This window comes from Sylvia atricapilla, chromosome 3, assembly GCF_009819655.1.
Source record: "Sylvia atricapilla isolate bSylAtr1 chromosome 3, bSylAtr1.pri, whole genome shotgun sequence".
Lineage (NCBI taxonomy): Eukaryota > Metazoa > Chordata > Aves > Passeriformes > Sylviidae > Sylvia > Sylvia atricapilla.
Window position 1 is genome coordinate 61,717,289 of NC_089142.1, and position 25,713 is coordinate 61,743,001.

Here is a 25,713-nt window from a genome sequence, read left to right on the forward strand (position 1 = left end):
CAGCATTTGGTTTCCTCTGCTTTGTTTTCTGTCTTCTCCTCCTTAACAACCTGTAAGGCTATCACTTTTTCTCTTAGCTTCTGACACATGATTTTCTTTCTCCTTCAAATTCCCTCTTCCATCTTTCATTCCTCTGCTTCAGGAGCAGAGACCAAAATTCCATCCACCTTAGTCTCTGATCTAAGAATATATATATTCATCCTCTAACATGACTTGCAGTTGTACGAACTTTTAAAGAACTTGCAGCCAACAAAAACTTGTTTGTTAATCGAGACACCAGTAAATCTGTGTGGTAGAAAAAAGACACTTCTAATGGATTATTCCTTAATAGAAAATTTATATAATTTCCCATTCCTTTATTTTAAAAACTGTCTTAAAATATGAAGTTCAGTAGACTAATGTACATATTTCCTCTTTCCCATAAATAGTTCATTCAAAAAAATCTACATTACATATTGCATTTGCAAAAAAAAGCCACAAAAATGTGCATTGCAATGACTCAGCAAGTTGGAACCCTGTATACTGGCTCTATAGAAAGCTGGTAAATCTCGAAGTAACAGAATAACAAGCCAAAAGCCCCAAGAAGCATATAAAATTTCTTCCTGTTGGAAATAAACTGAAGGACATGATTTGACTCTTACAGCCATTTTTATAAAGAAGAATTTCCTTTCTAAGTGTATTTGACTTTCTATAGCATGCCTCATGTCAGCCTAGATTTTTATAATATACCAGGAGCGCTAATTTGTACATAACCGTGAGTGATATTATTTGTAGTAGAGACCACTTGTGCTGTGCAGCAGAATGGACAATACCAACTCTAACTCCTAGCTGCATTTGCATCCATGAACCTCAGAGGAGCCTGCAGCAGGCAATTCATCTCTTCACCATTACTGAATGAATGGGATGCTGAGGCACGGGAATGGGAAATCCCCCAGAGGTCTCAGCAAGCCCCAGCACGGCGAGGAGCAGAGGGCAGGCACAGGCAGTCTGGTCTGGCACAGCAGCCCAGCCCTGCCTGGGACTCTTCACAGGCAGAATCAGAGGCACAGTACCATAAACCCTCTGATGGACAGTGTTTTTCCAACTACCATCACAAAGCCCCACAAAACACAGGCACTAGCTAATGAAGACCTATAAAAAAAGCTTTTGATCAAACACTACATAATTTCCCCCAGACTGTTTAGTAAAACAGATATAGGAATAAAAATAGAAATATAAAGATGGGGTTTAAGCAGCACTTCAAATATGCAGCATTCCTTGTTTTGAAGAGAAACCAAGCTGTGAAGAGTTGAAGTGTATCAATTAATAATGCAATGGAGATGAAAGAACAAATCATGTATTGGCCACTGGTCTGCCTTTTGCCATTTTGAAACACTCCAAACTATCTGCTATTTCTCCATGGTCAGAGTTGTTTCCTGCTCGGATAACTGGTGTCAATGGCAGGGAAAGGGTGACCTTAGTCAAACTCATGGTCTCTGACACAAAAAAGACACCACTGAAAGGTTATGGCTTTTCCTGAGTAGGGCATCAGGATGGAACTTGGGTACATTACATAAACGTCCAAAGCTAGAAGGGACAATTGTAGAACTGCATGACTAATGGCAGTAGCTTACACATCTGTCAAAAACATCTTCCATGCTACATCCTGAGTTTGAGCCTCTTGCATTTGAGGAGTTACTAAAAACATACACTGTTTTTACTTACTTGTATCTATGTGGGAAATTTTAAAATATGAGGATTGAACATAACAGTTTATGTTAAAACTTGCAGTCTTTCATGAGCAAAGGTCCCAAGGTTGTCCCCAAATTCCTGATTTGTGACTATCAGCATGTATAAAACATTACTGCTGTGGCACAATTTCAACATATTAATCATCTGAATATGAAATTACTTCTGCAGAAATGATCTCTGTTTCCAAATACAAAGACACATAGAAGTTAGCATTTAACAAAGAAAAAGCTACTTCTAAAAAGTGGTAATTTTTTACAAAAACAATGTCAAAATATTTCCTTGTATTAGTTTTCCTGAAGCAATAATGAACTCTGGATAAAGGGAGAACCAGTATTTTTTTATTCCATCAACTTCAAGGGCTGGAAAAAGCATATAAGCTTTTGGGCTCCCTTCACCAGGTCTGCTGATTCTTCTGGTATTGTGTCCATGTGAAATAACCCACTTTCCAACAATGATAAATAGGTAAAAATCTGGTCACTGAGCTAGTACATATGCCTTCAATTGAAGGAAAAGCTGTCTGCCAAGCTTCAATCAAGTAGATCATAGGTCTGTGAAAAAAAAGAATCTAAAAGGATGGAATTCAGTTGCTATAGTGGCACATTAAACAAATAAATGAGATACCATGGAATGCTGTAAAATATTTGTGGTCTGATTAAGTCATATTTGCCACATGTGTGAACACTAACAGCACAGTTAGTTAAGTGGGTACAATATAGTACAGTCCCACTTTTACTGTATGCAAAGTCTAATTCTTATCTGAGTGCTAATTGTAACCCATGTGTCCAAGGGTACACAACACTGCATTTTACTGTAATCATAAGGCAAAGTATAGACCCTTAAATATATAAAGGTAGACAAGAAATGATTATTAAACTGTTATATCTTAAAAGAGATATCTGCATCCTCCCCCATGTTTGCAAGACCTGCTAAGGAGACAAAGCTCTCCATCGTGATAGCCTCCAGGATGACTTACATATGGAATGTTTAGAGTACAGAACTTGTAGCTGGCAGCTGACTTATTAAACCTTCTTCAATACAACCCATCCTCCTCCAATACATTAATTTTTTTCCAGTGAAATGTTATCTTTTCTTCATAAAAGATTTTGAATATACTCATTATTAATCATAACAATCTATCCCGTACCGTTTCACTCTACTATCTGCCTATGTTCTCTGGGAAAAAAACTCAGAAGAAACCAGAAATCTATTCTGTTAGAAAGTAAAACAAGTGTCTGATTTAGCAGAGAGAAGAAAGCACATATATTTTTATTGAAAATGCATACAATTTATTAATGCATTTTGCACTGATTTTAAAGTTGAACATTTATTTACATTTATAACCTGTAACTATGTATCTGATAAATGATGCAGTAAGCACCAGAAAATGTATCATCTTAGACATTACAAAAGAGTTGTGCACAGCTCCAGCAGTGCCTACAGCAAGCAATATAAACTGCACAAAAGGGGAATGATAAAACAAAACCAGCATTCCTAATATTGTCGAAATGATGTGAGTGAACCAAATGCATTTCCATCCCACATCACTGCTCGTATAACAAACAAACCTAGCAGTCCAGGGCCAAACTCTGCTTCTAGGAAACAGCTCAGTAGTCCACACTCAGAGAAAGGCTAAGGATCCCTTCATGCATCCCTTTGGGGTTTTTCCTTGGTTATTTGCTTTGTGCCCACAGTAATCACTTTAACAAACATTTTTATGAGTGACTGTCTTGGTTTAGAAAGACAGGTGTCTGCCAGGGAAAGCTGGAGGTTCCCTTGGAATGGAGAATGTAAGCCCTCTCCCTCCAAATTATTATAATTTTGCAATTAGGGAATAGGAATAACAGTTCTTTACTAGTATGTATAACAAGGCAAAACAAACAACAATTACAGCATTAACAACAACACAGAACCAGGAACCTCAAGGGTTTTGCTTCACAAAACCCAGGGCAGTTTGATCTTGGTGCCCCTGCAGGACTCTCAGAGCACCAAGCCGGAATGGTGGAAAATCCCGGGCTGGTGACTGGAACGGAAGGATGTCCCTGGCAGGCAGCAGTGCCAAAGAAGCCGTGACGGTGGGACAGGGCTGGCCCAGTTCCAGCAGGGCAGGAGGAGGAGCTTGGAACTCCTGGGCACACCAACAGGTGATGGTAGATTTCCCAGGACCGGACTTGGTGGTGACAGTGACCTCCTCTCACAGCACACAACAGATTGGCTGTCCTCCCTCTGATGCCAAGAGCAAGAGAGCGTAGCTGCCTCCGGCCCTATCCTTTACCTGCCCCCAGACCTCACTGGTATCCTCCCCCTCCCAGCTTTTGGCCACCTCTTTGTTTTGGTCAAGCACCCATAGGTATCCAGTACTCAGTCTCCTAGCAACTTATGGGGAAAAATTCTGCAAGTAAAAAAGTAACAAATCTAACCCCCAACAGCCACTTTAGTTGAAAATCTGTGTTTAAGCTTTCATTATCAGTATTATTAATATCAGCATAATTATTACTTCCAAAGTTACACCTAACTTTGGCTGTTAAAGCAGGGCAGTTTGAAATACAGACAGAACACCTCCTTACCCTCTGGTATTTCAAATATGTGACCTTCCATTTAACCTGCAACTCTCAGCAAACTACATCTGTTTTAATATGCAATGCACTTCACAATTCACAGCTGATATGGAAAAATCAGGGTCTTTTTTTTCACACAAGACTCCAGTTTTGAGATTCAAACAGATGATCAAGATAATGTACAGCCTTGTCAGATAAAAATATAGACAGATGCAAAGACATCAATGTCACTCTACAGATGTCACACAGGTAAGTTTTACATGAACAGAGGCCTCCTACTCTTGCATGGTTGTGGGTGGTTTTAATCTTAAACTTCTTCCAATTTTTGAAGCTCCTGGCATGTCACTGTGCAAATATCACTTTACCTGACCTGTAAACCTACATCCAATGGCAACAGAAACAATTCACCTCCAAACAGCAGCTTCAATAAGCCATTTCCTTGCTCTCAGTTCCTCAAACAAATACATCTCAGGAAAGTCTACCCCAAGTGAAGAGATGCAGGAAACCATACCCCTCATTTCATATTTTTTACTGTTTATTTCCTTGCTTCTCTCTTCCTCCTCCTCCTGCCTGAAGTCCTCTTTAGCGTTTTGAGTCTCTTCCAGCTTGTCTACATTATTCTGTGGCTCCTTTTTTATTCACTTGCCTCATTTTTTTTTTTTCTTTCCTCTTTTTTTCCCTGGGTAGGAGTTGGAACAGCATCAGCTGAGTTTTTAATTCATCTCTTTCCTCCCTGCTGTCTTTCCCTCTCATTCAACCATCTCTCCCTAACATCCCATTTTGTGCTCTCTCACAGTCTCTCTTTCTTTCTCGCTTCCTTTGGTAGCAACTCCACAACTTGATGTTGACACTAGATGCTCTCGTGCTTTCTGCTAGCACACCAAGTTACGTGACCTTGTCAACAGAAGGTGGTTGAACTTCTTGAAAGAGATTTCATCTGGGGATTTCAGTTCTCAGGCTTTTCATTTTCCATCTTCACACCCAGAATAGGGCTTGCAGTTTTGCTGTTACTAAGTGCTTGAAGACATTTTTGAAAAGGTTCCTTGTTACTAAGGTTTAGGGACGTCTATACCAGGAGGAGCCTCTGTGTGGGTTTTCTCCAGATAAGTGGAAATAGCAAACAATCGGAAAAATTCAGCATCTGTGTTCAGTTAAAAAGCTGTCTTCGCCTTACCCTGATGAGTGTTCTCTGGCAGATATGTAACATTGGTTAAGGCCAGCTTCCCACTTCACAAAAACTGCCGTGCTGTTACTGTGTTAGGTAAAGGGGTTTTCCTAATGCCCCCAGAGGATGCCATTTAGACAACTCGCACTTCTTTACCCTAGCAGCCTCTCTCAGTTTTCAGGTGCTATGCTATCACAGGTTTTGACGTACCACTAATTTCCAAACTGCTCACATAAGTAAGAGAAAATAAATAAATAAAAAATCTTTTAAGCTGGTGCTGTTTTTCTCCCCAGAGCATGGAGATAATTGATACCACTGTAGTTATGCTCCAGTGGTGGAACTGGCAGATAATGAGGAGAGATAGCAGACAGAACCACATAATTGCAGCATGAACATGCAAGAAGTGTACAAATTCAACAACATTATTTTCATGGGTTTTGCAAATATCCTGAGTCCCCAGGCAACCAGCTTCAATTGCTATTCTCTCCATCAGATAGATGTTTAAATAATAGCCATCTAGGAGTGGTTGGTCTCTTGGAAATTAAATTAATATTTTTTTCCCAGATTTTTATCAGAAAACCTTGCAACTTTTGTAAAAAGTGGGAACGCCTTCCTGAAATTTTTATTCACACCTAAAATATGAAAATATTGTAAATAAATTGAGAGGCGCACTTGAGTTGTAATATCCTTGAAACACTTAAATTGGATTTAGAAAAAAAATTTCAGAAAGATGTAAATATCTTCTAGGCAGAAGCATGAAGCATTACGACAGTGCAGTACATTTTACAAGCAGAGCCCATCCATGGAATTGGCTGTGTTAGTAAAGCATTTCCAAGGAGTAAAATGCACTGTTTCAAATTAACAATTTCTGAAAAGGATTTTTAGGTCTACACAGAGAGAAACACCTTGATGAAAAAAAGAGTATCTCCTTGTTCATGCATCAGAGGGATCACTGTTTAGCAACTGACCAGAAAATAATGGAGAGATGAGTTTGTCAAATAACTCATCAGTTTTGGACATCCCAATCTTCATGTTCAGGTGACTATGGATTTTGATTTTTGCATGCCTTTTCTATTGTTCTTGTTAAATTATCAGGGAAAAAAAGATTTACACCAGAAAAACAACGTTCATAAAATCACAGAATTATTTGGATTGGAAGGAACCTTAAAGATCATCTAGTTCCAACCACATTGCCATAGGGAGGGATCCCTTCCATTAGATCAGATTGCTCAGAGTCCCATCCAACCTGGCCTCGAATACTTCCAGGAACAGGACACTCACAGCTTCTCTGGACAGCCTGTCTCAGGGCTCCACTACCTCACAGGAAAGGTATTTTTCTTAATGTCTAATTAACTAACCTGCTGTCTTTCAGTTTGAAGCCATTCTCCCTTGTCCTGTCACTATGTATCCTTATAAAAAGTCCCTCCAGCTGTCTTGAAGGACCACTTCAGGTACTGGCTTCAGGAAAGGCTGGAATAAAGTCACCCTGGAGCCATCACTTCTCCAGGCTGAACAATGTCTATTCTCTCATCCTTTCCTCATAGAAGAGGTGTTACATCCCACTAATCACCTTTGTGGCCCTCTGCTGGACTGACTCCAACATGATTGTGTCCTTTACACCATCAAAACAAAAAAGACACACAAGCCATGGCTACCAGACCTAGGACAAGGTTGCTAGGACAAACAGTTGGAGAGGTGGTTGGTGTGACTTTGTACCACTCTCCAGTGGGCTCAACTTTTCAGTTGAGTGGTCAGCAATAAGAAAAGAGAGACAACTTGTAAATAAACAGAGTTATATCTCTTGGATAGGCTCCTTCCTCTCCACAACTTGTCTTTTTCTGCTATTTGTCCCAGTTTTTGTGCATTCTCTTAAATACTAGGACAGAGGGTAAGTCTTTCTAGAAATGCCTTTGTTTCCCATTTCCCAAAAGCAGCTTAAAAATAACAGAGTACAAAGCTGGATGAGCTTATATAGACTGCAGTGGCACAGAACCCAGACAATAATAATTTTTCCAACTCCACAGATGCAGAGCATATTTTCTTCCCCGCTTCCTGACCTCTCCTCTAGGGTCTTCATACGAAGACATTATTTTGTTTCCGACCTCCAGAGCATTTCAGCTCTTCAGTCAGTAATTTCTATCTCTGTATTTTGCTTTCCTTCCCACAAACAAAAGATGATTCACATTTTTAAAACAGATTTGAGACAGTGTCTGCAAAAACCAAAGAAGGACTCTTGCTGAAATGGTATGCTAACTTGGACACATACTACAGGCAGTCCTGCCATGTAACCTGGCCCAAAATCAGCAATGCTCAAGCTTAAATTAATTCAGTCTACATATCTGTTTATGTGGGCATTAGTTAGAATAGGGGCAACCTCTAGCTTTATAGCCTGTGCTAATATTGAAGAAAATACAATTTCTGAAAACAGATATTATCCATGCATCAACCTGGCCAGTCCCAGCACAAAAAATTGCAAGGAACGAGGTGATAAAAATCCTACTACTATAATACATTTGTTCTACATACAAAATGTTAGTCTTCAATTAAAAAAAATCCTCATAAAGATCAGATAGCCAGCCATCAGAAAATAGAAAAGAATATTTCCCATGGAAAATGTGTCTTTGGAGTTATGAGCTGATATGGTTCCAAACTGCAAGACAGTCTCCAGAAAACAAATGACATCTTTGATGAAAGAGTTCACTAATTTGGCAACTGAAACTGTAGCCCACAAAGATGAATTAATCTGCATAACTAATAAATCCAGGAAGTGCACTTGACACTTCAGAAACAGATGAAGACTGAGACACAGCCCTACTCTCCAACACCTCTCTTTAGATAGGTAGTTATTTCTGCTGACAGAAGCTTATCTTCAGCTACTCAAATGTGCTCCTTCAGATAATAAACAGAGATTACATCCTTGCGTTGGTCAAATCAGCAGCAACCCTGCTATTGATTTCCCTGGTCATTTATCAATTCATAGTGATAGCATTGGTTATGGATTAATTAACTGACTGAGATGTTGCAATACATCAGTTTTATGGCACAGTACAACTCCGTTAGTGATACCTTTCACATGTGTATGAATCTGCACATATGAGATACTATCTGGTACCATAAGGCACCACTTAACACACAGATTTTCCCAAATACAGGAATTATATTTGCAACTATTACAGGGTGTGTGTGTATGTGTGTGTGCGTATATATATATATAAAATATATTTAATAGAAAGACGTTCTTGAAACTATATGCAATTTATGGTGAATAGTTTCTGCACAGCAATAAGCCTCTCCTCTTTTTCTATGAAACTTTATAAAAAAATTAAAATTTAATTGGTAATGGATCTGCATATTTCCAAGGTTCATTTCACTCATGTTTCCCATTTCTAGAAAGGCATTTTTTCTATAAATCTGATTTTTTTTTATGTTGAAAAAGTGTTGTTATGAAGAACTGGTATCTCTGAGTATTAACAAAACATTACTGTTCAAGAAAATAGGGGTTTAAATACAGACGGTGTTGTAACTGCAAATATGGGATGGGAAAGGATGAAAAGAAAAAGGAGAATGAGAACTAATTACTATAAACTTAAAAAGCAGCAGGCACTGCAGCCCAAACCACTTCTTCCTGTGCTAATGCACTGTATTGGATGAGCTCTTCAAACAATTTCTTCACAGAGCCTTCAAGATAGTCACCTTAAAATGCTTCTAAAGTATGAATACTCTCAAATGTTTCAATACATGCCCATATTACTAATGGAAATACAATTGCTGTTGTTACAGCCAGATTTCACAACTTTTCACTCCTTTTCTATATATGGATTTTGCAGGTTGATGTTGACACTTGAGCAAGTCATTACAGCTGATCATAATACAGTAGAGAATGCTTTTTTACTGTGCAAAATGTATATTTCATTTTTTTGGGGAGGTGTGTGTGTGTATGTGTGTGTACTAAATAAGTATTTTGGGGAAATTGCTGTGAAAAAATTCTGGATAGAGTGTAGAGTGTTCACAGGTTAAGTAATATTTGAACTCAGATCCTTAGGAGCTGTACCAGATACTTTGTGAGAAGCTCACAAAAAAGCGGGATTAATCAGCAATGTGACAGAAGCTAAACAACCCATCTCTCACTGAAGAGGAGAGTCTCCTATGTGAGTTTTGCTGTGCAATGTTGGGGCCCCAGCATGGCCACCCTTGCTTTCAGAATAGTTATCATTCCATGTGCACAACTGCTATCAAAATGTGCAGAATACATTGGAATAAATATTTATTTTGGTTTAAAGCAATGGCAAGGGATTTTTACTTTCTAAAGTGTACTTCCTGAGGTCCTACCCTTTCACCAAGTGGGCCTCTATTATACTCTTTAAAATTTGCCATGTCAAAATTTTAATTACTACTGAGGTCCAAGCATTCTCAAGTTAGTTTAATAACCCTTTCATACTATGATGAGCAATGCATCAGAATTAATTAGCATGAAAGCTGGTGAGGATAAAATGATGGATAAAACATCAGAAAGAATGTGCTCAATGTGCTGAAAAGCCCCACAGCCATAAGCTTCCCTTGTGATCTAACCAAAGAACACTTGAATGAATGGAGACTGACACAGAAACCAATTCCTTCACAAAAGTCTTTCAAAAATGCTTTCTACAGTATTTCAAGTTGAAAAAAGAAGTCTAAAATACTTGGGCATAATACGTTTCAGCAAACTGTGATGTCCAAAATCTCAAACAAAAGCCCTCTTCACATATTTCACTAAATATACATTTCTACAAAGCAACATGAGCTTGAGTTGCCTTTTAGTTACAGCAGAGAAGACTTCTTGAGTAACTATGGCCATTTGCGGCCAACTGTTTCACAATGTACATTCACGAAAGATGTTATGGGTTAGGCACTTTCAGTATATGGAATGTCACCTGAAAAAAATGTCAGCAGAGCTGGCACTGATCTGCTGTGGGGAAAAAAATCAAGATGTGCATGGTTTGGCAGTGTTTGCAAGTATTCAGTTTGTAACCTCAAAGCTCAAGGGAGGACAGCCTGAACAAACACAGCAGGAGTCATCAGATTCTTTCCTCAGCTCGAGACACACATAATATCATGCTGTTCCTTTCAAAACATCATACAACAGTACAGTATCTAGCAGAAGCTGATGCTCCTCTTGTCAGTAACAACTCTCACACCGTTCCTTTGACACAAAATCTGAGGAACAAATAAATCGCAGTGCCATCTGCCCCTCTCCTCAAGGGACCAATTTATCAAGCACAGCAATGGTGGACAAATCCTGATCTGCTGTGGTGATAAAGCATACACACCCGGAAGGAGGAGCGCTGCTGTTGTCTACTGATGAACAGCAGTGCCAAATGGTTCACCACGCCTTGATGAGGAAAACAAAGTAATAAACATTTGCACAGATGCAACCAGAGAAGCAAACATGACTCTTTTCAGCTCCAAATGCTGCATAAACACTGGAAAGTACCTGATGGCAAATTGTGGCCTTAACTTTCCCTTGGCATTTAAACATATGGTTGAGAGAAAGGATGTCTGACTTGACATAGCAGACAGGGATTAAAAGGTCAGATTTTTTCTCAAGAAACTACCTTTATGATTACCAGTGCATCAATTTTAAAGCTTTGCATTGATACATATAATTCCACATTATTAAAAATATTCAGATACAGGTTCTGCAACATATGTTTGATGTGCTTGAATCTTGAGTTATTTTTCTAAAAACACACAAGTCCCAAAAACAGAGATTTTTTGAAAAAGCACCTGAACCAAAAGGTTCTCATCATGAATTATACTTTGGTAGACCGGTAAAGAAGCATTCAATTAAGTGTATCTGTCATTTTAGAGCAAGATTTGCCAAATTCAGAACTTACGCTTTATGGAACAGTCTCTTCCTCATGACCCCAGTGACATTCCTCTGGGAAAGCTACCTTATACAGGAAAGAGCTGTATAATCCCCACAACAAGCCTGGGATGTAGGACATGTAAGTTCAAATCTCCAGTTTCAACCTAGTAAGGATTCAAACACAACTCCAGAAGTCAAGGAAGGAAAGACGTTACTCTTCCTTGCACATCACGTTCCTTAATCACTTCTGAGCGCATTAGCACCAAGAATATGCAGAATCATGCACAGAGAATCATGCACAGCATCTTACACTTTTGTTTATGCAAGGAAGTGTTTGCATTACTCACCATTCCATGATTTAGCCATGCTGGTATAAAGTTATCAAGCAGCTTGGGGTAAACCAGTTCCCTGTCATAGATATAGATGCTCCAAAACATTGTCACAACAAACTAAGAAGGAAAAAAAAAAGACAAGACATTTGTAAATATATGCTTCTGAAAAACTAGTTGCATTCTTTAGATAGCAAAATGGGTCACTTAGCAAAGGATTTAGTGATAGACATGGGCATTATTGTTCTTTGACTAAATACTGTTATTATCAACAGTTTGAATCTGGATTCCTCTTTGCATTCACTGAGGTTTTAATTTTTCTTCTGTTTTTCCCTTTAACTTTTAGCCAGGAAAAAAAAATCTCATTTTTTGACTTACATGCCTGTGGCCAAATTACAAGTGAGTATTAGACTTTAGTAGCAGATGTGGCACATAGACAATGTTTCTCCACTAACAGGATAGAAAACAAATGGAAAATCAGCTAAAATATCACCTGGAATTCATAGAACATATCAATATGAAACATTCACTCCTGAACAGAAGCCTGTAAACTCATATTTGCACTTTTATGTGTCAGTCATCAAAACATTTTTTAAAAAAGAACCAAAAAAAACTTTTGATGACTCTCCACAGGATTTATGGACTAAGATCCACAGAAAAGAGGTCTAGTATCCTGCTCATTTATCAATACAAAATTTGGCTTGGTTCTTCTCAGAGACTATTTACTAGAGGCCCAGAAAAAAATTTCCTGTAGATGGAGGACAGGACAAATGAATCAGACAAAGTTTACAGTAGGCTAAATTTTTGCCGAAGTGTTCACATTTTCTTTCAAGTTATCCTAATGTCTGCAAGGTGAAGACAATACAAACCCACTAAAATGTACAGAAATAGTAATTTTGACTTACCTTAGCTGTGGAAAGTAAGTAATTTTCTAATTAAAACACTACTGCTTCCTTACCTTGAATTTGAGTCATGATTTTCTAGTAACAAAAAAGGTTTACTGTTCATAGCAGTAAAACCCAATACCTGGGCCAGGAGCTTTTCAGTGACCATTTACAGGGGATCTCTAAACAGTAATGCTAAATCCCATTTTAAGGCTTGAGAACCAGAAGATAGAACTTTCACAGAGATAGAAGGGAAGTATTCAGTTAGGTCCAAACTGATGTGGCTCACGATCTTACAGCCCATTTAGAGGATCAGTGAAAGAAATACAGGGTGAGCATAGCACATCCTGCAAGCGTGTATAACAGTGTAGGCATAAGTTATTTCATCAGATTCTGACTTCAGAAAGTTAAAATTGAAGTTTCAGTTAATCAATGGCACCTTGTTCTAACCACAGACACACAGACTTCGGCCAGCCAGTTATGTGAATGACCTGAACCAGTACACTGTTCCCTCAGTGTGCATACAGCACATAGTTTCTTGGTTTCCAGCACAGTTGTCCATCTGTTATGACAGCTATCGGTGCCTGCTCAGAATAAGCTTGGACTATTTAACTAGTGCACAGAGGCCAGGAAAAAAAATTAGGTTATGATGGACAGTCCAAAAAATATTGCAAGTATAAAGTATCCCACAAGAAATCTCTCTTCTGGGCCAGTCTTGGCACTGGCACAGCGGAGTTCTTTACGCACCTGCTGACACACAAATGCCAAGATATGAATAGCTGAACAGCAGGAAAAATGGAAGCAAAGTATCCTCTTCTCTATAGGCTTCCTAGAAGTCATGTATTATCACAGTGGGTCTCTGAGAACCTGCTAAGATCAACTGGTGCATAAAAACACCTTCTCAGGCACATGAAGACCAAGATTGATAATGCTGGGTTTTTTTTCCAAGGAAGTCTCAAAGCAAGAAAAATCAACCAGGACAAGGTTGAACTTTATTCCACTGAATACAACAGAGCTAGCATGTTTTGACCTGTGATTTTTGTGTGGAGCAGAATAAAACAATAGACTTTGTCAAGGAGGTAAAGACAAGAAAAGAGGGGACATGCCATCTGTCCCTTAACCAAAGTCAGCCAATGGATGGAACAGGATCAGCCTAGCTGGTTGCAACCATCTGGAGCTACAGACGGCAAATGCTGCTTAGCAAAGCACTATCACAAGGCAGACATAAGGTAAAGGAAGTGCGCAAAACCAAACATGTTACAGAACTAACCTGTCCCAGAGGATGACCTGATATGAGACTTAACACAACACCCTGGGGAAGATTACTTCCAGTGTCTGAATGGTTCACCTTATTCTTCTTTACAATTAGTTAACTTGGATAAAATGAACTATAAAAATTAACTATTTGGATAAAAGGAGTTATAATGAGGGCTTGCAACATAGCTGCTTTGGCTGCTTCTGAATTTGTTTACTTTGATTAATGAGCAACTGTTGGTCTGGTACTTTTAAATCCTCTCTGCTATGCTTACATTTTGCTACTGGCAGACTTTTATTTGGGCTGGGCTTTGCTAAGATTCGACATGATCATGTAGTGCCAGACCATGACGCAACTGAGCTGCTTCTTTACACTGCCTCTCGTAAAGTTCCGGATCTGCTCAATGAGTTTCTTATGCTTTTTTTATACCCAAGGCAGCCCACAGGAGAAATGAGACAACATTCGCAGGAGGTTAAGCAACAAACTTTTATTTGCAAACTTCAGAAAATAAGGGTGGCTTGGCAAATTTTACAGCAACATTAAATTAAAATCAAGCATTCCACAACGCACTGGCTTACTGATCTCCAAGCCATCCAACTCTAAGCTACCCAGATTTTGAGAAGAAGGAATGGGAGGAGTAAGAGAGGAAGATTAAAAATCATTGCTTGAATTACACTGTGAAATCCAAACAGTGGGCTGCAACCACAAGCGTCTATGCAACTGCTTTTATCTGCTCTGGTCTTTCAGGGCATTCCCCCTTTGGTGGGGCTTTTGCTCTGACAGTGGCAAATAGCCATTCTGGGGCTGGACTAGAGGCTTCAGGGGTGGGGGGGATGGAGCAGTGCAACATCCCACCTATGCAGGACATGCCCTGACCCCATTCCTTTAGTTATTTTAAGCCAGTAATAATTTTCTCCAGTTTCTCACATGACCCCGAGGCTCAAAACAATGACTGGGACCAGAACAATGGGAAACAGGATCTTTTTCTTCCATGGTGGCAGTAGTGCGATTCTAACCTAGTAGAGAGAAAGAAAAGGAGAGGAAAAGGAGGAAAGTGTACAAGAAAGTGTACAGCAGAAAGTTGCTACTTCAATAATCAAAAATATAGGTCCAGTCAGTGTAGGGATTCCATCCTATGCAAGCCATTATCCCTCACCCTGTGAGTTCCAGAGATGGCAAGAAAGATGCAAATCAGGATCTGGGGGGAAGAGTTCATGAAACAGCCTTTCAGCTGCAATGAATGAAAGAACTCAGCAGACTGGTTGGCAATTTTCTTTACTTTTGCTTGTGCTTCTTAAAACAGCATTTTCTTTGGTGAGGTTCAGCATTTCACATATTCCTTGCCCATTTAATAACAATTTTTCGAGGATTATACACTTTTATAAAATTATTTTTGATACTATCTGGACTTATGAGTTGAGCTCCAAAATGGCCTAATGAGTCCAATCTAAGATTCTCTATTGCAATGCGATTGCACAGCTCACCAAAAAATACAAATCTTAAGGATAAGGCAAATTTTCAGCCATTAGGCTGCCTTACATTTTGGAGCTGATAATCTTACAAGTTCAGGTATCACTGTAACGCAAACATGCACATATTTCCTGTATTACCACCCTTTGACCTTCCACCACCCTGGTCTCAGGGGGGTCCCCAGGGGCCCATATTGGAGTCAATAATCTTATTACAATGCCAGAGATCCAAATGCCAGGATAACAGGGAGTATCAGGGTGCACCAGGGGAAAGTTACATCAAGTAAAAGTTTTACTACATAATAGTCTGGTTGCCTCTGGGGGATTAAAGGTGGAACAAAACCTTGAGCCATTCCTATATATTTGGCATATTTTTCTAGACAGGGTCCTGGGTTCAAATCAAATACCTTCCTAACTTACTAAACTCTTCACTGGTTTCAAATCTGAAATCCTTTCTTCTGACATCTTGACCACTCAGGACTTCTTCGCTTACAGCTGGAGAAAAATTTCCAGCTGCCACCTCAGTCTCTGTCAACCTTCTTCTCTATATGATCACACTTTATACATCCCTTTCCATTATGACATGTGGTTCCTTTGGCATAAACTATACTTCTTTCTCAATTCAAAGTAATTTTATACCTTGCTCTGAGGAGGTAGGAAGGGATATACAAATCTGATTTCATAATCATACAAAATCCTGCCTGAGCTTCCAAGCTAAATTCACGAAGGAATCTTTTCCACCTGCTATGGCAATCAGAGAGGAGACACAAACAGCCCAAAACAATGCTTGTGACAGTTACACACACACTGCAAAACTACTGAAACAAAACATATATGAATATAAACATCACAAAACATATTAAGATAAAAACATGTACAAACAATCACTGCAGTGAAGAACTGTGTCTTCTCTGCAGCCACATCTTTGCATGGAATACCTGTAGAAGGAGAGAGAAAACTCGGTCCTACTAGGACCAGTTTTAGAAAGAAGGAATTACCCATCTGGTGCTATTTTTGTGTTCTCTGCCACAGGCATCTGTGCTTACACGGGCATGCATGTTCAGGGGGGTCTTTAAGACCAGCAGGACTTCCTCGACAGCTGGCAGGCCTACCAGTACTGGCTGACCAGGAAAATGTATGGGGTTCACGGGATCATCAGTCCTTTTGTTTCCAGAAGGGCTGGTAGGTGTTGTGGAGCACTAATGCTGTAAGTCATGGACATCCATTTACTCTCCATGGGTCACTGACTTTGGTCACAGTGTCCCACTGTGATCAGGTTGATCAGGTAACTTCGGGTGCTGAGGTCTCAAAAACAATTTTAGGAGACCATTTGTCCTTTCTACTATCCCACTGGCCTGTGGATGTGGTGTAGGGGGTGTGGAACACTCACAGTACCTCTCCAGTTTTCACCCATTCCTGCACTATTTCTGCTGCGAAATGACTGCCATTATCCAATTGCATTGATTTTGGTTTAGGAAGAAAACTGAATAGTAATTTTAATCCTTTTACAGGACCTTCCCATGCAGACCATGCCACTGCTTTAACCCGCACCTAACTTGACACTATTTGAATGCCCATCAGCACACATTGTTTTCCTCCTGATTTGTTCGAAGGACCAATGCAGTCCACTTGCCAAATTTTCCGCAACCTCTTTCTCATCCTTAAGTGCAGGTGGGAAATGCACAGGGGCTGTTTCTCTGGTCTGGTGCAGAACTGGCTGCAGACAGAAATGACTGTTTCACAAGCCCTTTGGGTGACAGGCCATCCTTTACTGACCACCTCTCTTCCATCGCAGAGAGGCCATGCTTCACATGCAGCTAGTCCAATAAGTATCTCCATTTCTCTTCTTGTTCTGCTTCCTTTTCCTCAGCTAAGATGGCCAACTGAGTGATGGAGTCAACTTGGTCATTTAAGATGTGGGTGGGATGGTCCCTCTTCTGATGGGCTGCTACCCATCCAACTGATACCATTTTGGATCTTACACTTTTCAAAATTTCTCCCCACTTCTCTTTCTGCCATATCAGCAGTCTTTACACCTGTGGCTAATAGCCAGTCTGGGTGTGGATTAGAGTCTTCAGAGGGTTGGTGTGGATCAGTGCATCAATCTACCTACGCAGGACTGCCCTATCCCTCTTCCTCCCTTCCTTTAGTTGTTCTGAGCCAGAACTCATTTTCTCCAGTCTCTCACACCTATGTAAGTCTCAAGCAGACCTGCATCTCTTGTGCTCATGTTGCCTTCCTTGTCGCATAATTCATCACTGTTGTGGAGACAGACATACTATACGCACATGCCAGGCTGAACAGCTGCTCATATGAAGTAGAAAAATTTCAGGGAGCCCAACATTTATTTTCCTTTATTCCCAAGACAAAACAGCACAAACATTACCCTTCCATTTCCTCTGTAGACACACTCAAGACTTTGAATTCAAGGAAGAAAAGAGGCACCAGCAATTGTTTTTTACATTTCTTTGCACAGGAGCCTCCTAAGATTGACAGCTTTACAAAGATAGTACTGGGTTAAACATAAAATTATACAACATACATAACAGAGAAGTCCCTCATTTGCTACTTATCCTATCTAGAGTCTGTAATGATTCTATCAGTCTGTAATGATTATCTATCTAGCGTCCAGTCATGACAGACCAAAGGAAAACTCAAATTTGCAAGAAGACCTTGGAACCTGAAAATACGGAATAGCTCACTTATTACAGGCATCTGAAAGACTGCTGAACAAATACACAGCAGCAGAAAAAAAAATATGGCTGACAACAACATGCTGTCTTCCCACTTAAGGAGGTATTCCTTGAGTGTTTGTCCTCTGTCTCTGAAGCCTCAGAGGACATGAGAACAGCATGTGGCCTGTCAAGGGAAAAGTTTTAAAGGACAAGCTGGGAAATGGATGGTTATTGAAACAAGAAATCAAGTGGCTTTGTCAAAACACTACAAATGGAAGCAAAGAGAAACTAAGACAGTAAAGCCAACAAAAAGAATTCACACTTTTACATGATTCCAATCAAGAAATGTTATGTAAACAAAGAATAAACCCAGTGGAACTTTTTTTTCCAACACTATGTGGTTTTGGTTTTGGCTGGGCTGCAGAGTTCAGTAATTTCCTGGATGGCTAATGACAGGAAAAAAACCCCAACCCTTGTGACCCTGACACAATTTGTTGTAAGTACAGTTAAAGGTAAGCTTTCTGCCTAACTCCCAAGACACTTGTGGTTAACTCTGAGTATAAATATGTTGTTTGTGAACTTCTTTGACAGTTAGAGGTATTATATCTAGAAGAAAAGTGGTGTTGAAGGCAGACCACAGTAGGTGCAACATGGCATGATACTGTCTTTAGATGGAATTAAGAGCTAGCACAATACACCAATGGGATCTGAAAAGTGCCAGTGACAGGAATCACAAGGAGTGGGAAATAAAAACCAGGGGAAGCCCATTTTAGACAACAGACTTCAGGAGGCAATTGTACCACTACTTGTTAATTCTCCCATCACCAGTCATCTCATCAGAACAGATGAGGGTAAAATCTAGAAGAGAGATTTTTGCATGGCTGAGTCAGTTACGAAAATAAAATTATGCTGTAGTCTGGTCAAGTAACAAGGTAACTAGGAAACTGCAGCAATGCCTACACATCTTTTTTTTGGCAAAAGATCACAGATCAGCATAACTGATGATCTACAGAAGGGTGATCAGCTTTCCTTTTCACTCTACCAGTACAGAGAAACATGAAATAAGAAAGCATGCCTAACTTTCTCTCCTTTGTATCACAGGGTTTTAAACCCAAAAAAGTATAACAGAAAAAATGAGGTAATTCTAGTCAGTTTACACTCAGATTCAAACATAGCCATTGATGCTACATGATATAAAATGTCTGTGGTAGACTTTGTGATTTTCTAGGCAGCAATCTCTCTTTTAATATGTAACAAGACCGATTTTTGTTCTTCCTATTTTTTATTAAACAGTCTTAAACAACCAGAAATGCCTGTTTTATCTCTTTTTCCTTTTGTTCAGTACAAATTACAAGACACATATTGATAAAGCCATAGACAGTTTACACAAAACACTAATTAACCACAGAAACCTGGCAACTTAATGATCTATGTCAAACAAATAGAAAAAAAAAGTAGGGTTAAACTAAATCACTGGTGCAATGTCTGACTTTTAAGCATGTCTCACATCACTCTAGCAGTGTAAATGACTCTCAATATATATCTCCTTTACACAGATAAAGGGATGGCAAGTCCACATAATTATAGACAAAAATTGGTAATGAACTTCTAAAATGCCTATGCAAGCAATTTTCTTCAGTGGATGCCTCTTAATTTCTTAGGCATTTGAACAGTATTGCAGGCGTATAATGAACTATAAAAGGGCTAAGAAGTGTTGCCCATGGACTTTTTGTGGTTTACTAAATAGAAAATTAATCTTTGATTTCTGATTTGATTCTCTGAAAAGTGATATTAAAAAGAGCAACAATAGGTAAATGGCAGCCATTATGTCCTCAGAAAAGGTTCATGTTTATTTCTTAACTCTCCAGTGAAATACAGGTTGGCAATTCAGTTTTATCAGAGTCCCTGAAGATACACAAGGTATATTACAACGCTGGAGAGATGTGATTTGCTGCACAGATTTTTCAAGCTTTGATTTGTTTGCAAGATTTCATTTGTTGTGAAGCCACAAAAGAAGATTATTTATCCTTAGGCTGTTCTTCCCCTCCTTTTGAAGGTAGGAAGAAGCTGGTGGTCAGATTTCCCAGATGGTTTGTATGTAATAGTTTTTAGGAAGTCTTAAAAATTAAGAACTTTGTTACTTTTTTTTTTTCTCACATCATTGTTTAACTTGGGAGTGAAAACCCCTTTTCTCATCTGTTTTTCAGAACAAGTCATCTCAAGGGTTCCAGTAAGCAGGGAATACAGAAAAAAAGTGTAGTGAATTGCTCTTGAAAAGCTGCAGTTATTAAGCTTTAAAATGTTCCCTTAGTATTTGCATTACTGCCCAAACATGCCCAGTGTAAAACACTGAGCAATAAAAATAATTTAGATGTTAAGGTAACTGACAAGTACTTAAGCATGGCCACTACTGTTACATTAGAAACCCAACAAAGATTTCATTCACATCTGCCCAATTTTTATGTGTGAAGGTTCCCTTGTGTCACTACTGGAAACCACTGAGAAGCTCCATGGAGAGCTAGGTGGGTGAGTCCCAAGGAAAGAAAGTTTGCATTTCAAACTCTTTTTTTTTTCCTTTTTTCTTCTGGAGTGAGGAAGCTGTTAAAATAATATGAGAAACAAGGGAACTTTTACCTTTTTTTCTGCAGAGACTCCAGTGTTTAGTAACTTCCTTCTAACGAGAACCTCCATCATAGCAAAATTTCGTTATTTTCTTCCACACAATTGGCTCTTCAGATGACAACATCTGTGTTAGATGTTTGCTACTTTTGAGCCCTGCACTTTTCCTATCTATAATCCCGTTAAAGCAGAACCTGCACTGTGTAGCAGTCTCTCAGGCACTGGCCAGGCAAGTGGTAGCTGCAGTGTGGTGAGATCTCTGCTGCTGCTGCTGAGATCAGGTTTCAGGAAGGAGCTGAGACAAGTGTAAAGTTAGGTGATGCTGCTGTCAGTAGCCAGCAGAAAAAATGACAATGAAAACAACCTTTTTGGGATTTCTTTGTAAGATGAAAAGTGGTAAACAATTGTTCTCCCTCACCGCAGGAAGGTCACACTCGGAAATGGAGCATATCTGTACAATGAGCATGGCCACTCACTGTGTTCGTTTAAGACACGAGTTGGTTTTGTACGAAAAACCCTTGGGAAAGCAGCTATCTCCAGGTATGTGACATATCTCTTGGGAACTGCCAATTTGTAAATGTTGTAACAAAACCTGTAGTGCAGGCAGTGGCTAACTGGGATTCTTTGTGTACTGGTGGCAAGAGAAACATTGCCTGAAAAGAAATGCTCAGAATTGCCAAGACAAAGTGGAGCTGAAATTCTTCAAGATCTTGAAAAGTTTCAAGATAAGGAGCATTGCAGGAGTGGAGGAGCACACTGACAACAGAATGGAGCTAAAACAGTGGCAGGAAAGAATCCCTGAATCCTGAGAGGCATGAGAGAGCCAAGGACGTTGTGCTTTGACGCTTGTGATAGAGTACACTTCCAGAGTGAAAAAGGCACTTAAAATATTTAAACATTTTTATTAAATCAGTACCTGCAGTGTTTCACATATGCTTTGCCTTTCTTAACTTCGCAAAAGCATTCTGCATTTCTTCATGTATTGTGAAATTCCACATAAATGGTGAAATGAAATTCTAATGAAGCATCACTGAATATATGAAATTATAAGTGATAGATTGATACGTTAGCTGCTGTTAACTGACAGAAAGTGATCAGCTGTTGTGAAAGTACAACTTTAAAGACCTCATACAGCTTTCTAATAGTCCATGAAAAAAATCTGCTTCTTGTGAATTTATTTTGAACTACTGTACAATGAAATGAGAAAAAGAGAATTAAAGCTTGATCCTGAATTACAATAAAAGCAGTAACTTTAATGAAATGTTCACACATTTTTGCATTGCATCCTAAGCTTAGAAGTAGACCGACATAGATGACACTTCCATGTAAAAATTCATAAAATTTTGGATTTTTAGCAGCTTTATTAGTTATGTGAAGACATTGAGCACACCTCTTGCCATTGAAAGTGATGTGCTAATGTCCCAGCAGAGCAAGACCTGATTCAAAGAGTATTTCTCTTTTGAAAGAAGACGTGTCAAACCCACATTTTTACATACCTTCTGTGTGCTTTTTAACATTTCTAACAACCCCCCTTTTTTACTACCTCCATTATTTTTTCAGCTCTGAATTCCCAGTGGAATCATCAAGGAACAACCTGGACCTTTGCTTCCCTTCTTGCCCGTGCCAAAATGTCTTATAGCCCAAATCCCCTCAGTACATTGTGGTATAAAACATGCCACAGTCAGCACTTTCACTGCTCCTAATGATGACGTGTGGTCCAGAAAGTCTAAATTGAATCTCAAGATGCTGCTGGTACAATACACATTTAAAATTACTTGTACAATCAAGAGCCTATGGTAACATGACTTTTTTATAATGAACCAAAAATTATTTCAGCAACACACTGTATATTCTGTTCTCTTACACCTGTGAAAAACGAGAGTAGTAAAATCATCTCTATCATTTTTTCCTTTCTGCCTAGTCTTTTGTATAGCAATGGGAAAACCTTTCAGGAAGCAAACATTCAGTAACACTGTTCACCCAGTTTGCAAAGACATGCACAGATTAGCACTGTACTTACCACTCCCACAGGGAAAGCTAGAACAGCCATCATCCAGTCACGGAGGGAAATGAGTTTTTTCAGCTGCCTCTCTTGTTCTTGACTGTCATTCCCTCTAGTAAGAAGACTGGACAGGTCAGTCAAGACGCAAATCCCAAAGAAGACAGCCTGGATAACCTGCATAGAAGAGAAACACACTCTTGAACACAACTTTCTGTGTTCCTTCTCCCATATCTTCTTCTCTTGAACAGAGAAGACCAGCCCTTTGGCAGAGAGCAGGTCAGACACAGGCATGCATGAGGAATATTGCTACAGAATTGACATGGGGAGTGGGAATATATCAATCCCTTAAATATGGGTAGAGTTTATCCACATAAAAGCCAAGTGTGCGTCAAAGTCCTGTATGCTCCTCATCTACAAGGGGAATCTGTGTGAGTAGAAGTACCATTCCAGAGGTGGCTTTCCACCCTCACCTCAGGTGTGTGCCATCTGCTGGGGCTGAACTGCAGCCACCCCTTCCTGTGTCACTCCATACAGCTCATCCCCAAAGCAATTGCCTCTGAAGTGGAAAAGTGAGAAATGCTCCCAGTGAGAAGAAGGGAAAAAAACCAGAAATGAGTACTTCCTTCCCTTGTGACAGGAGGTCTCTCTTGGACACTCTGCCTGCCCCAGACACTCCACCTAAAGGTGAAAAAGTGCCTGAGACTTCCTGACAGACGCAGCACATGGCCCAGACTTCAGCAAATCTATCTCTACTTCATCTCAGGCAGTGAACAAGAAAGCAGCAGGACTTAATCACTGTCTTTTCCTGATGGCAGACTGTCATTTACCTAAATTTTTCTTTTTTACATTTACGCATTTGTGTGCAATATAAGATTATCTGTTATAATAAATTAATCACCTGAACCCACAGATTTGGTTCAAACTTGACTTGATCTTAATGTGATCACTGAGATTTTCTCCCTTAATTAGCTGAGTAAAACTGTAATAAGTCAGCTCAGGAATGCTCTTGCCTGAGGACTTGCACATCCTTTCTAGTACAGTTCAGAGGAAGTGCATGCAGTTTGTTTACTCCCCAAGCTGGAAGCTCGGGTCACAAACCCACACACATCAGGTAATCTCAGGTAAAAAATTAACAAAACATGGGCTTGGTTCCCGAATTGCACAGTGATTCGTCAAAACACATAAACACATATAAAACACATATGCTTAGAATTCATACTGCATGTTTTTCAAAGCAAACATGGAGTCCTAGTTTAGAAGTCTTACTGCAAACTTAAATGTTCCACTGACTAGGAGTCTCTGACCAAGCAGAAGACTACCCATAAGAAATAAGAATAGGATATACCCAGATGCTGCAAAACACAACTTATTATCTGCATACATCTTTGCAGAATTTACACTATAATAAGGCAGACAGGCAGGAAGGAAGGATGGAAGGAGAGAAATACCAAACAGATGTTGCCTAGTAGGAAGAAATCCAGAGATGTGTAATGATTGGATGGATTATAGTACATTTCCTTCCTCAACAATCCTTATATGACCTAAACACTTGTAAATTCTGGCTGTAAAGCTGTGAATGACAAACATTCAGAAGGCCCCTGGATCTGCTTGCAATTCTGATGCCATTGCTGTCTCCTCTCCAGGCTGTAGCTACATAGAATTTGCTTGATAAATAGATGAAGCAACATTACAAAACATTCCCTGAAGCCATGAGATGTGACAGACTATTAGTGCTAGAGCTGTATATGCACTAGAAGAAGGTATGACTATTTCAAATGACTGCTTGGAAAAGTTACTATCTTCTGCATAATTTTTGAAAAGCCTTTTAAATGTAAGCTGGGGCTTCTTGGAGCTACTAAGAACTCCTAATGCACTTTTTCATATTATTTGTTTGAAACGAGCACTTAGTAGAAAAAAATCTTCCCATACTCAGCCCTGTTTTCCACCAAACAGATGGCCTATTTGGAGAGCTGAAATAGAAGAACTAATTATGCATTTGCTTGACTTATGAGCAGATATGATACCATCTACTATTCACTCAAGAGTGTGAATGCCAAACAAGACATAGCTGGGGAAAAAAGTATACCTAACAGTAGTGAGATCAATCTGGGTGTTAAAAAGTTTAGGCTGAGTACCAGGAAATATTTCCTAACAGTGAGCTCTGTCAGACTGTGAAATAGTTTCTCAGAGGAAGTGGTGGAAGCCTCATGGCTTGAGTCACTCAAACCAATATTGGACAAAACACTCAATAATGTACTGAAGGGAACAGTATTATGCTGGCAGGGCTTGGAAGAGTGACTAATGGATTGTTTGCAGCTTTAACTACAATTCTCTGAAATGGTCCCTCTCCAAAGAAACAGACTCAAACAATCACACGCCCACTTTCCAAGGGAATTGAGATTGTACATCCACTAATCAATCACAAACCGAGCAACTTCTCTCCTTATTATCCTGTTATGAACACAGAGCTTCAAGAGAAAATGTAATGATATCATTGGGAATAAGTGAAAATTCCTAAAGGGAAATACCCAAAGATTTCAGAGGGTAGGTATGAAGCAGACTACTCTGCAAAAACATTAACAAATAAAAATCCATACAGGAAAGAGAAAATTACATCTTTATGGAGAACATTCAGAGCCAATGAAAAAATTGTACAGTGTTCAGGGAGGAACAGTTACAGCTTATTCATACAAATAATGTACATACATTCCCTCCATCCATTCTACTTTCTTTCCTTTCTAGAATGCACAAGAAAACTCTTCTGACACCTATCAACACTTAAGATTAGAGTTAGGATCTCCAGAGCTGCATGAGTCTCAGCAACATTAATTAAACAGAAATCAGTAATGATTTACATCTTTTATGGGTCTGGCATAGGAAAAGCACAGTATGAAGCTACTGGTGTTTTTTGGTATGAAACAGATTTTTAAAGTACATGCTCCTTGGCGTGAATGCTGTCTAACATGTGAAAAAATCACAGCAAGGAAATAGAAACTCCTTTTAAACAATGTTCTCCAAGGTGCCCTGGTGTTACCTCAGATTTAGGATCACATTTTCAAAAGGAAGACCTTATTTTGAAAATTTGCAGGTGGTGAATCTATACATGAAACATCCTCAAGCTGTTAAACAGCTGACTTTTTTTTCCCCTTGAAAATGTAAGCAAGAACAGCATTTCAGAGGAAAT

At 39.3% G+C, this 25,713-nt stretch overlaps 1 protein-coding gene across 2 annotated transcripts in view; it reads right to left on the reverse strand.

The window, feature by feature from the left end:
* Positions 1 to 25,713, reverse strand: part of AIG1 (androgen induced 1) — a 125,195-nt gene that overhangs the window by 66,054 nt on the left and 33,428 nt on the right. For both annotated transcript variants that reach the window (XR_010743234.1, XM_066315564.1), the window contains exons 2-3: positions 22,548 to 22,703; positions 11,644 to 11,745 (exon numbers count right to left, since the gene is read on the reverse strand). Coding sequence is in view for 1 of the 2 variants with exons in the window: in XM_066315564.1 (XP_066171661.1) it covers positions 11,644 to 11,745; positions 22,548 to 22,703 (258 nt within the window). In the remaining variant the exon portion in view is untranslated. The remainder of the gene's footprint in view (positions 1 to 11,643; positions 11,746 to 22,547; positions 22,704 to 25,713) is intronic.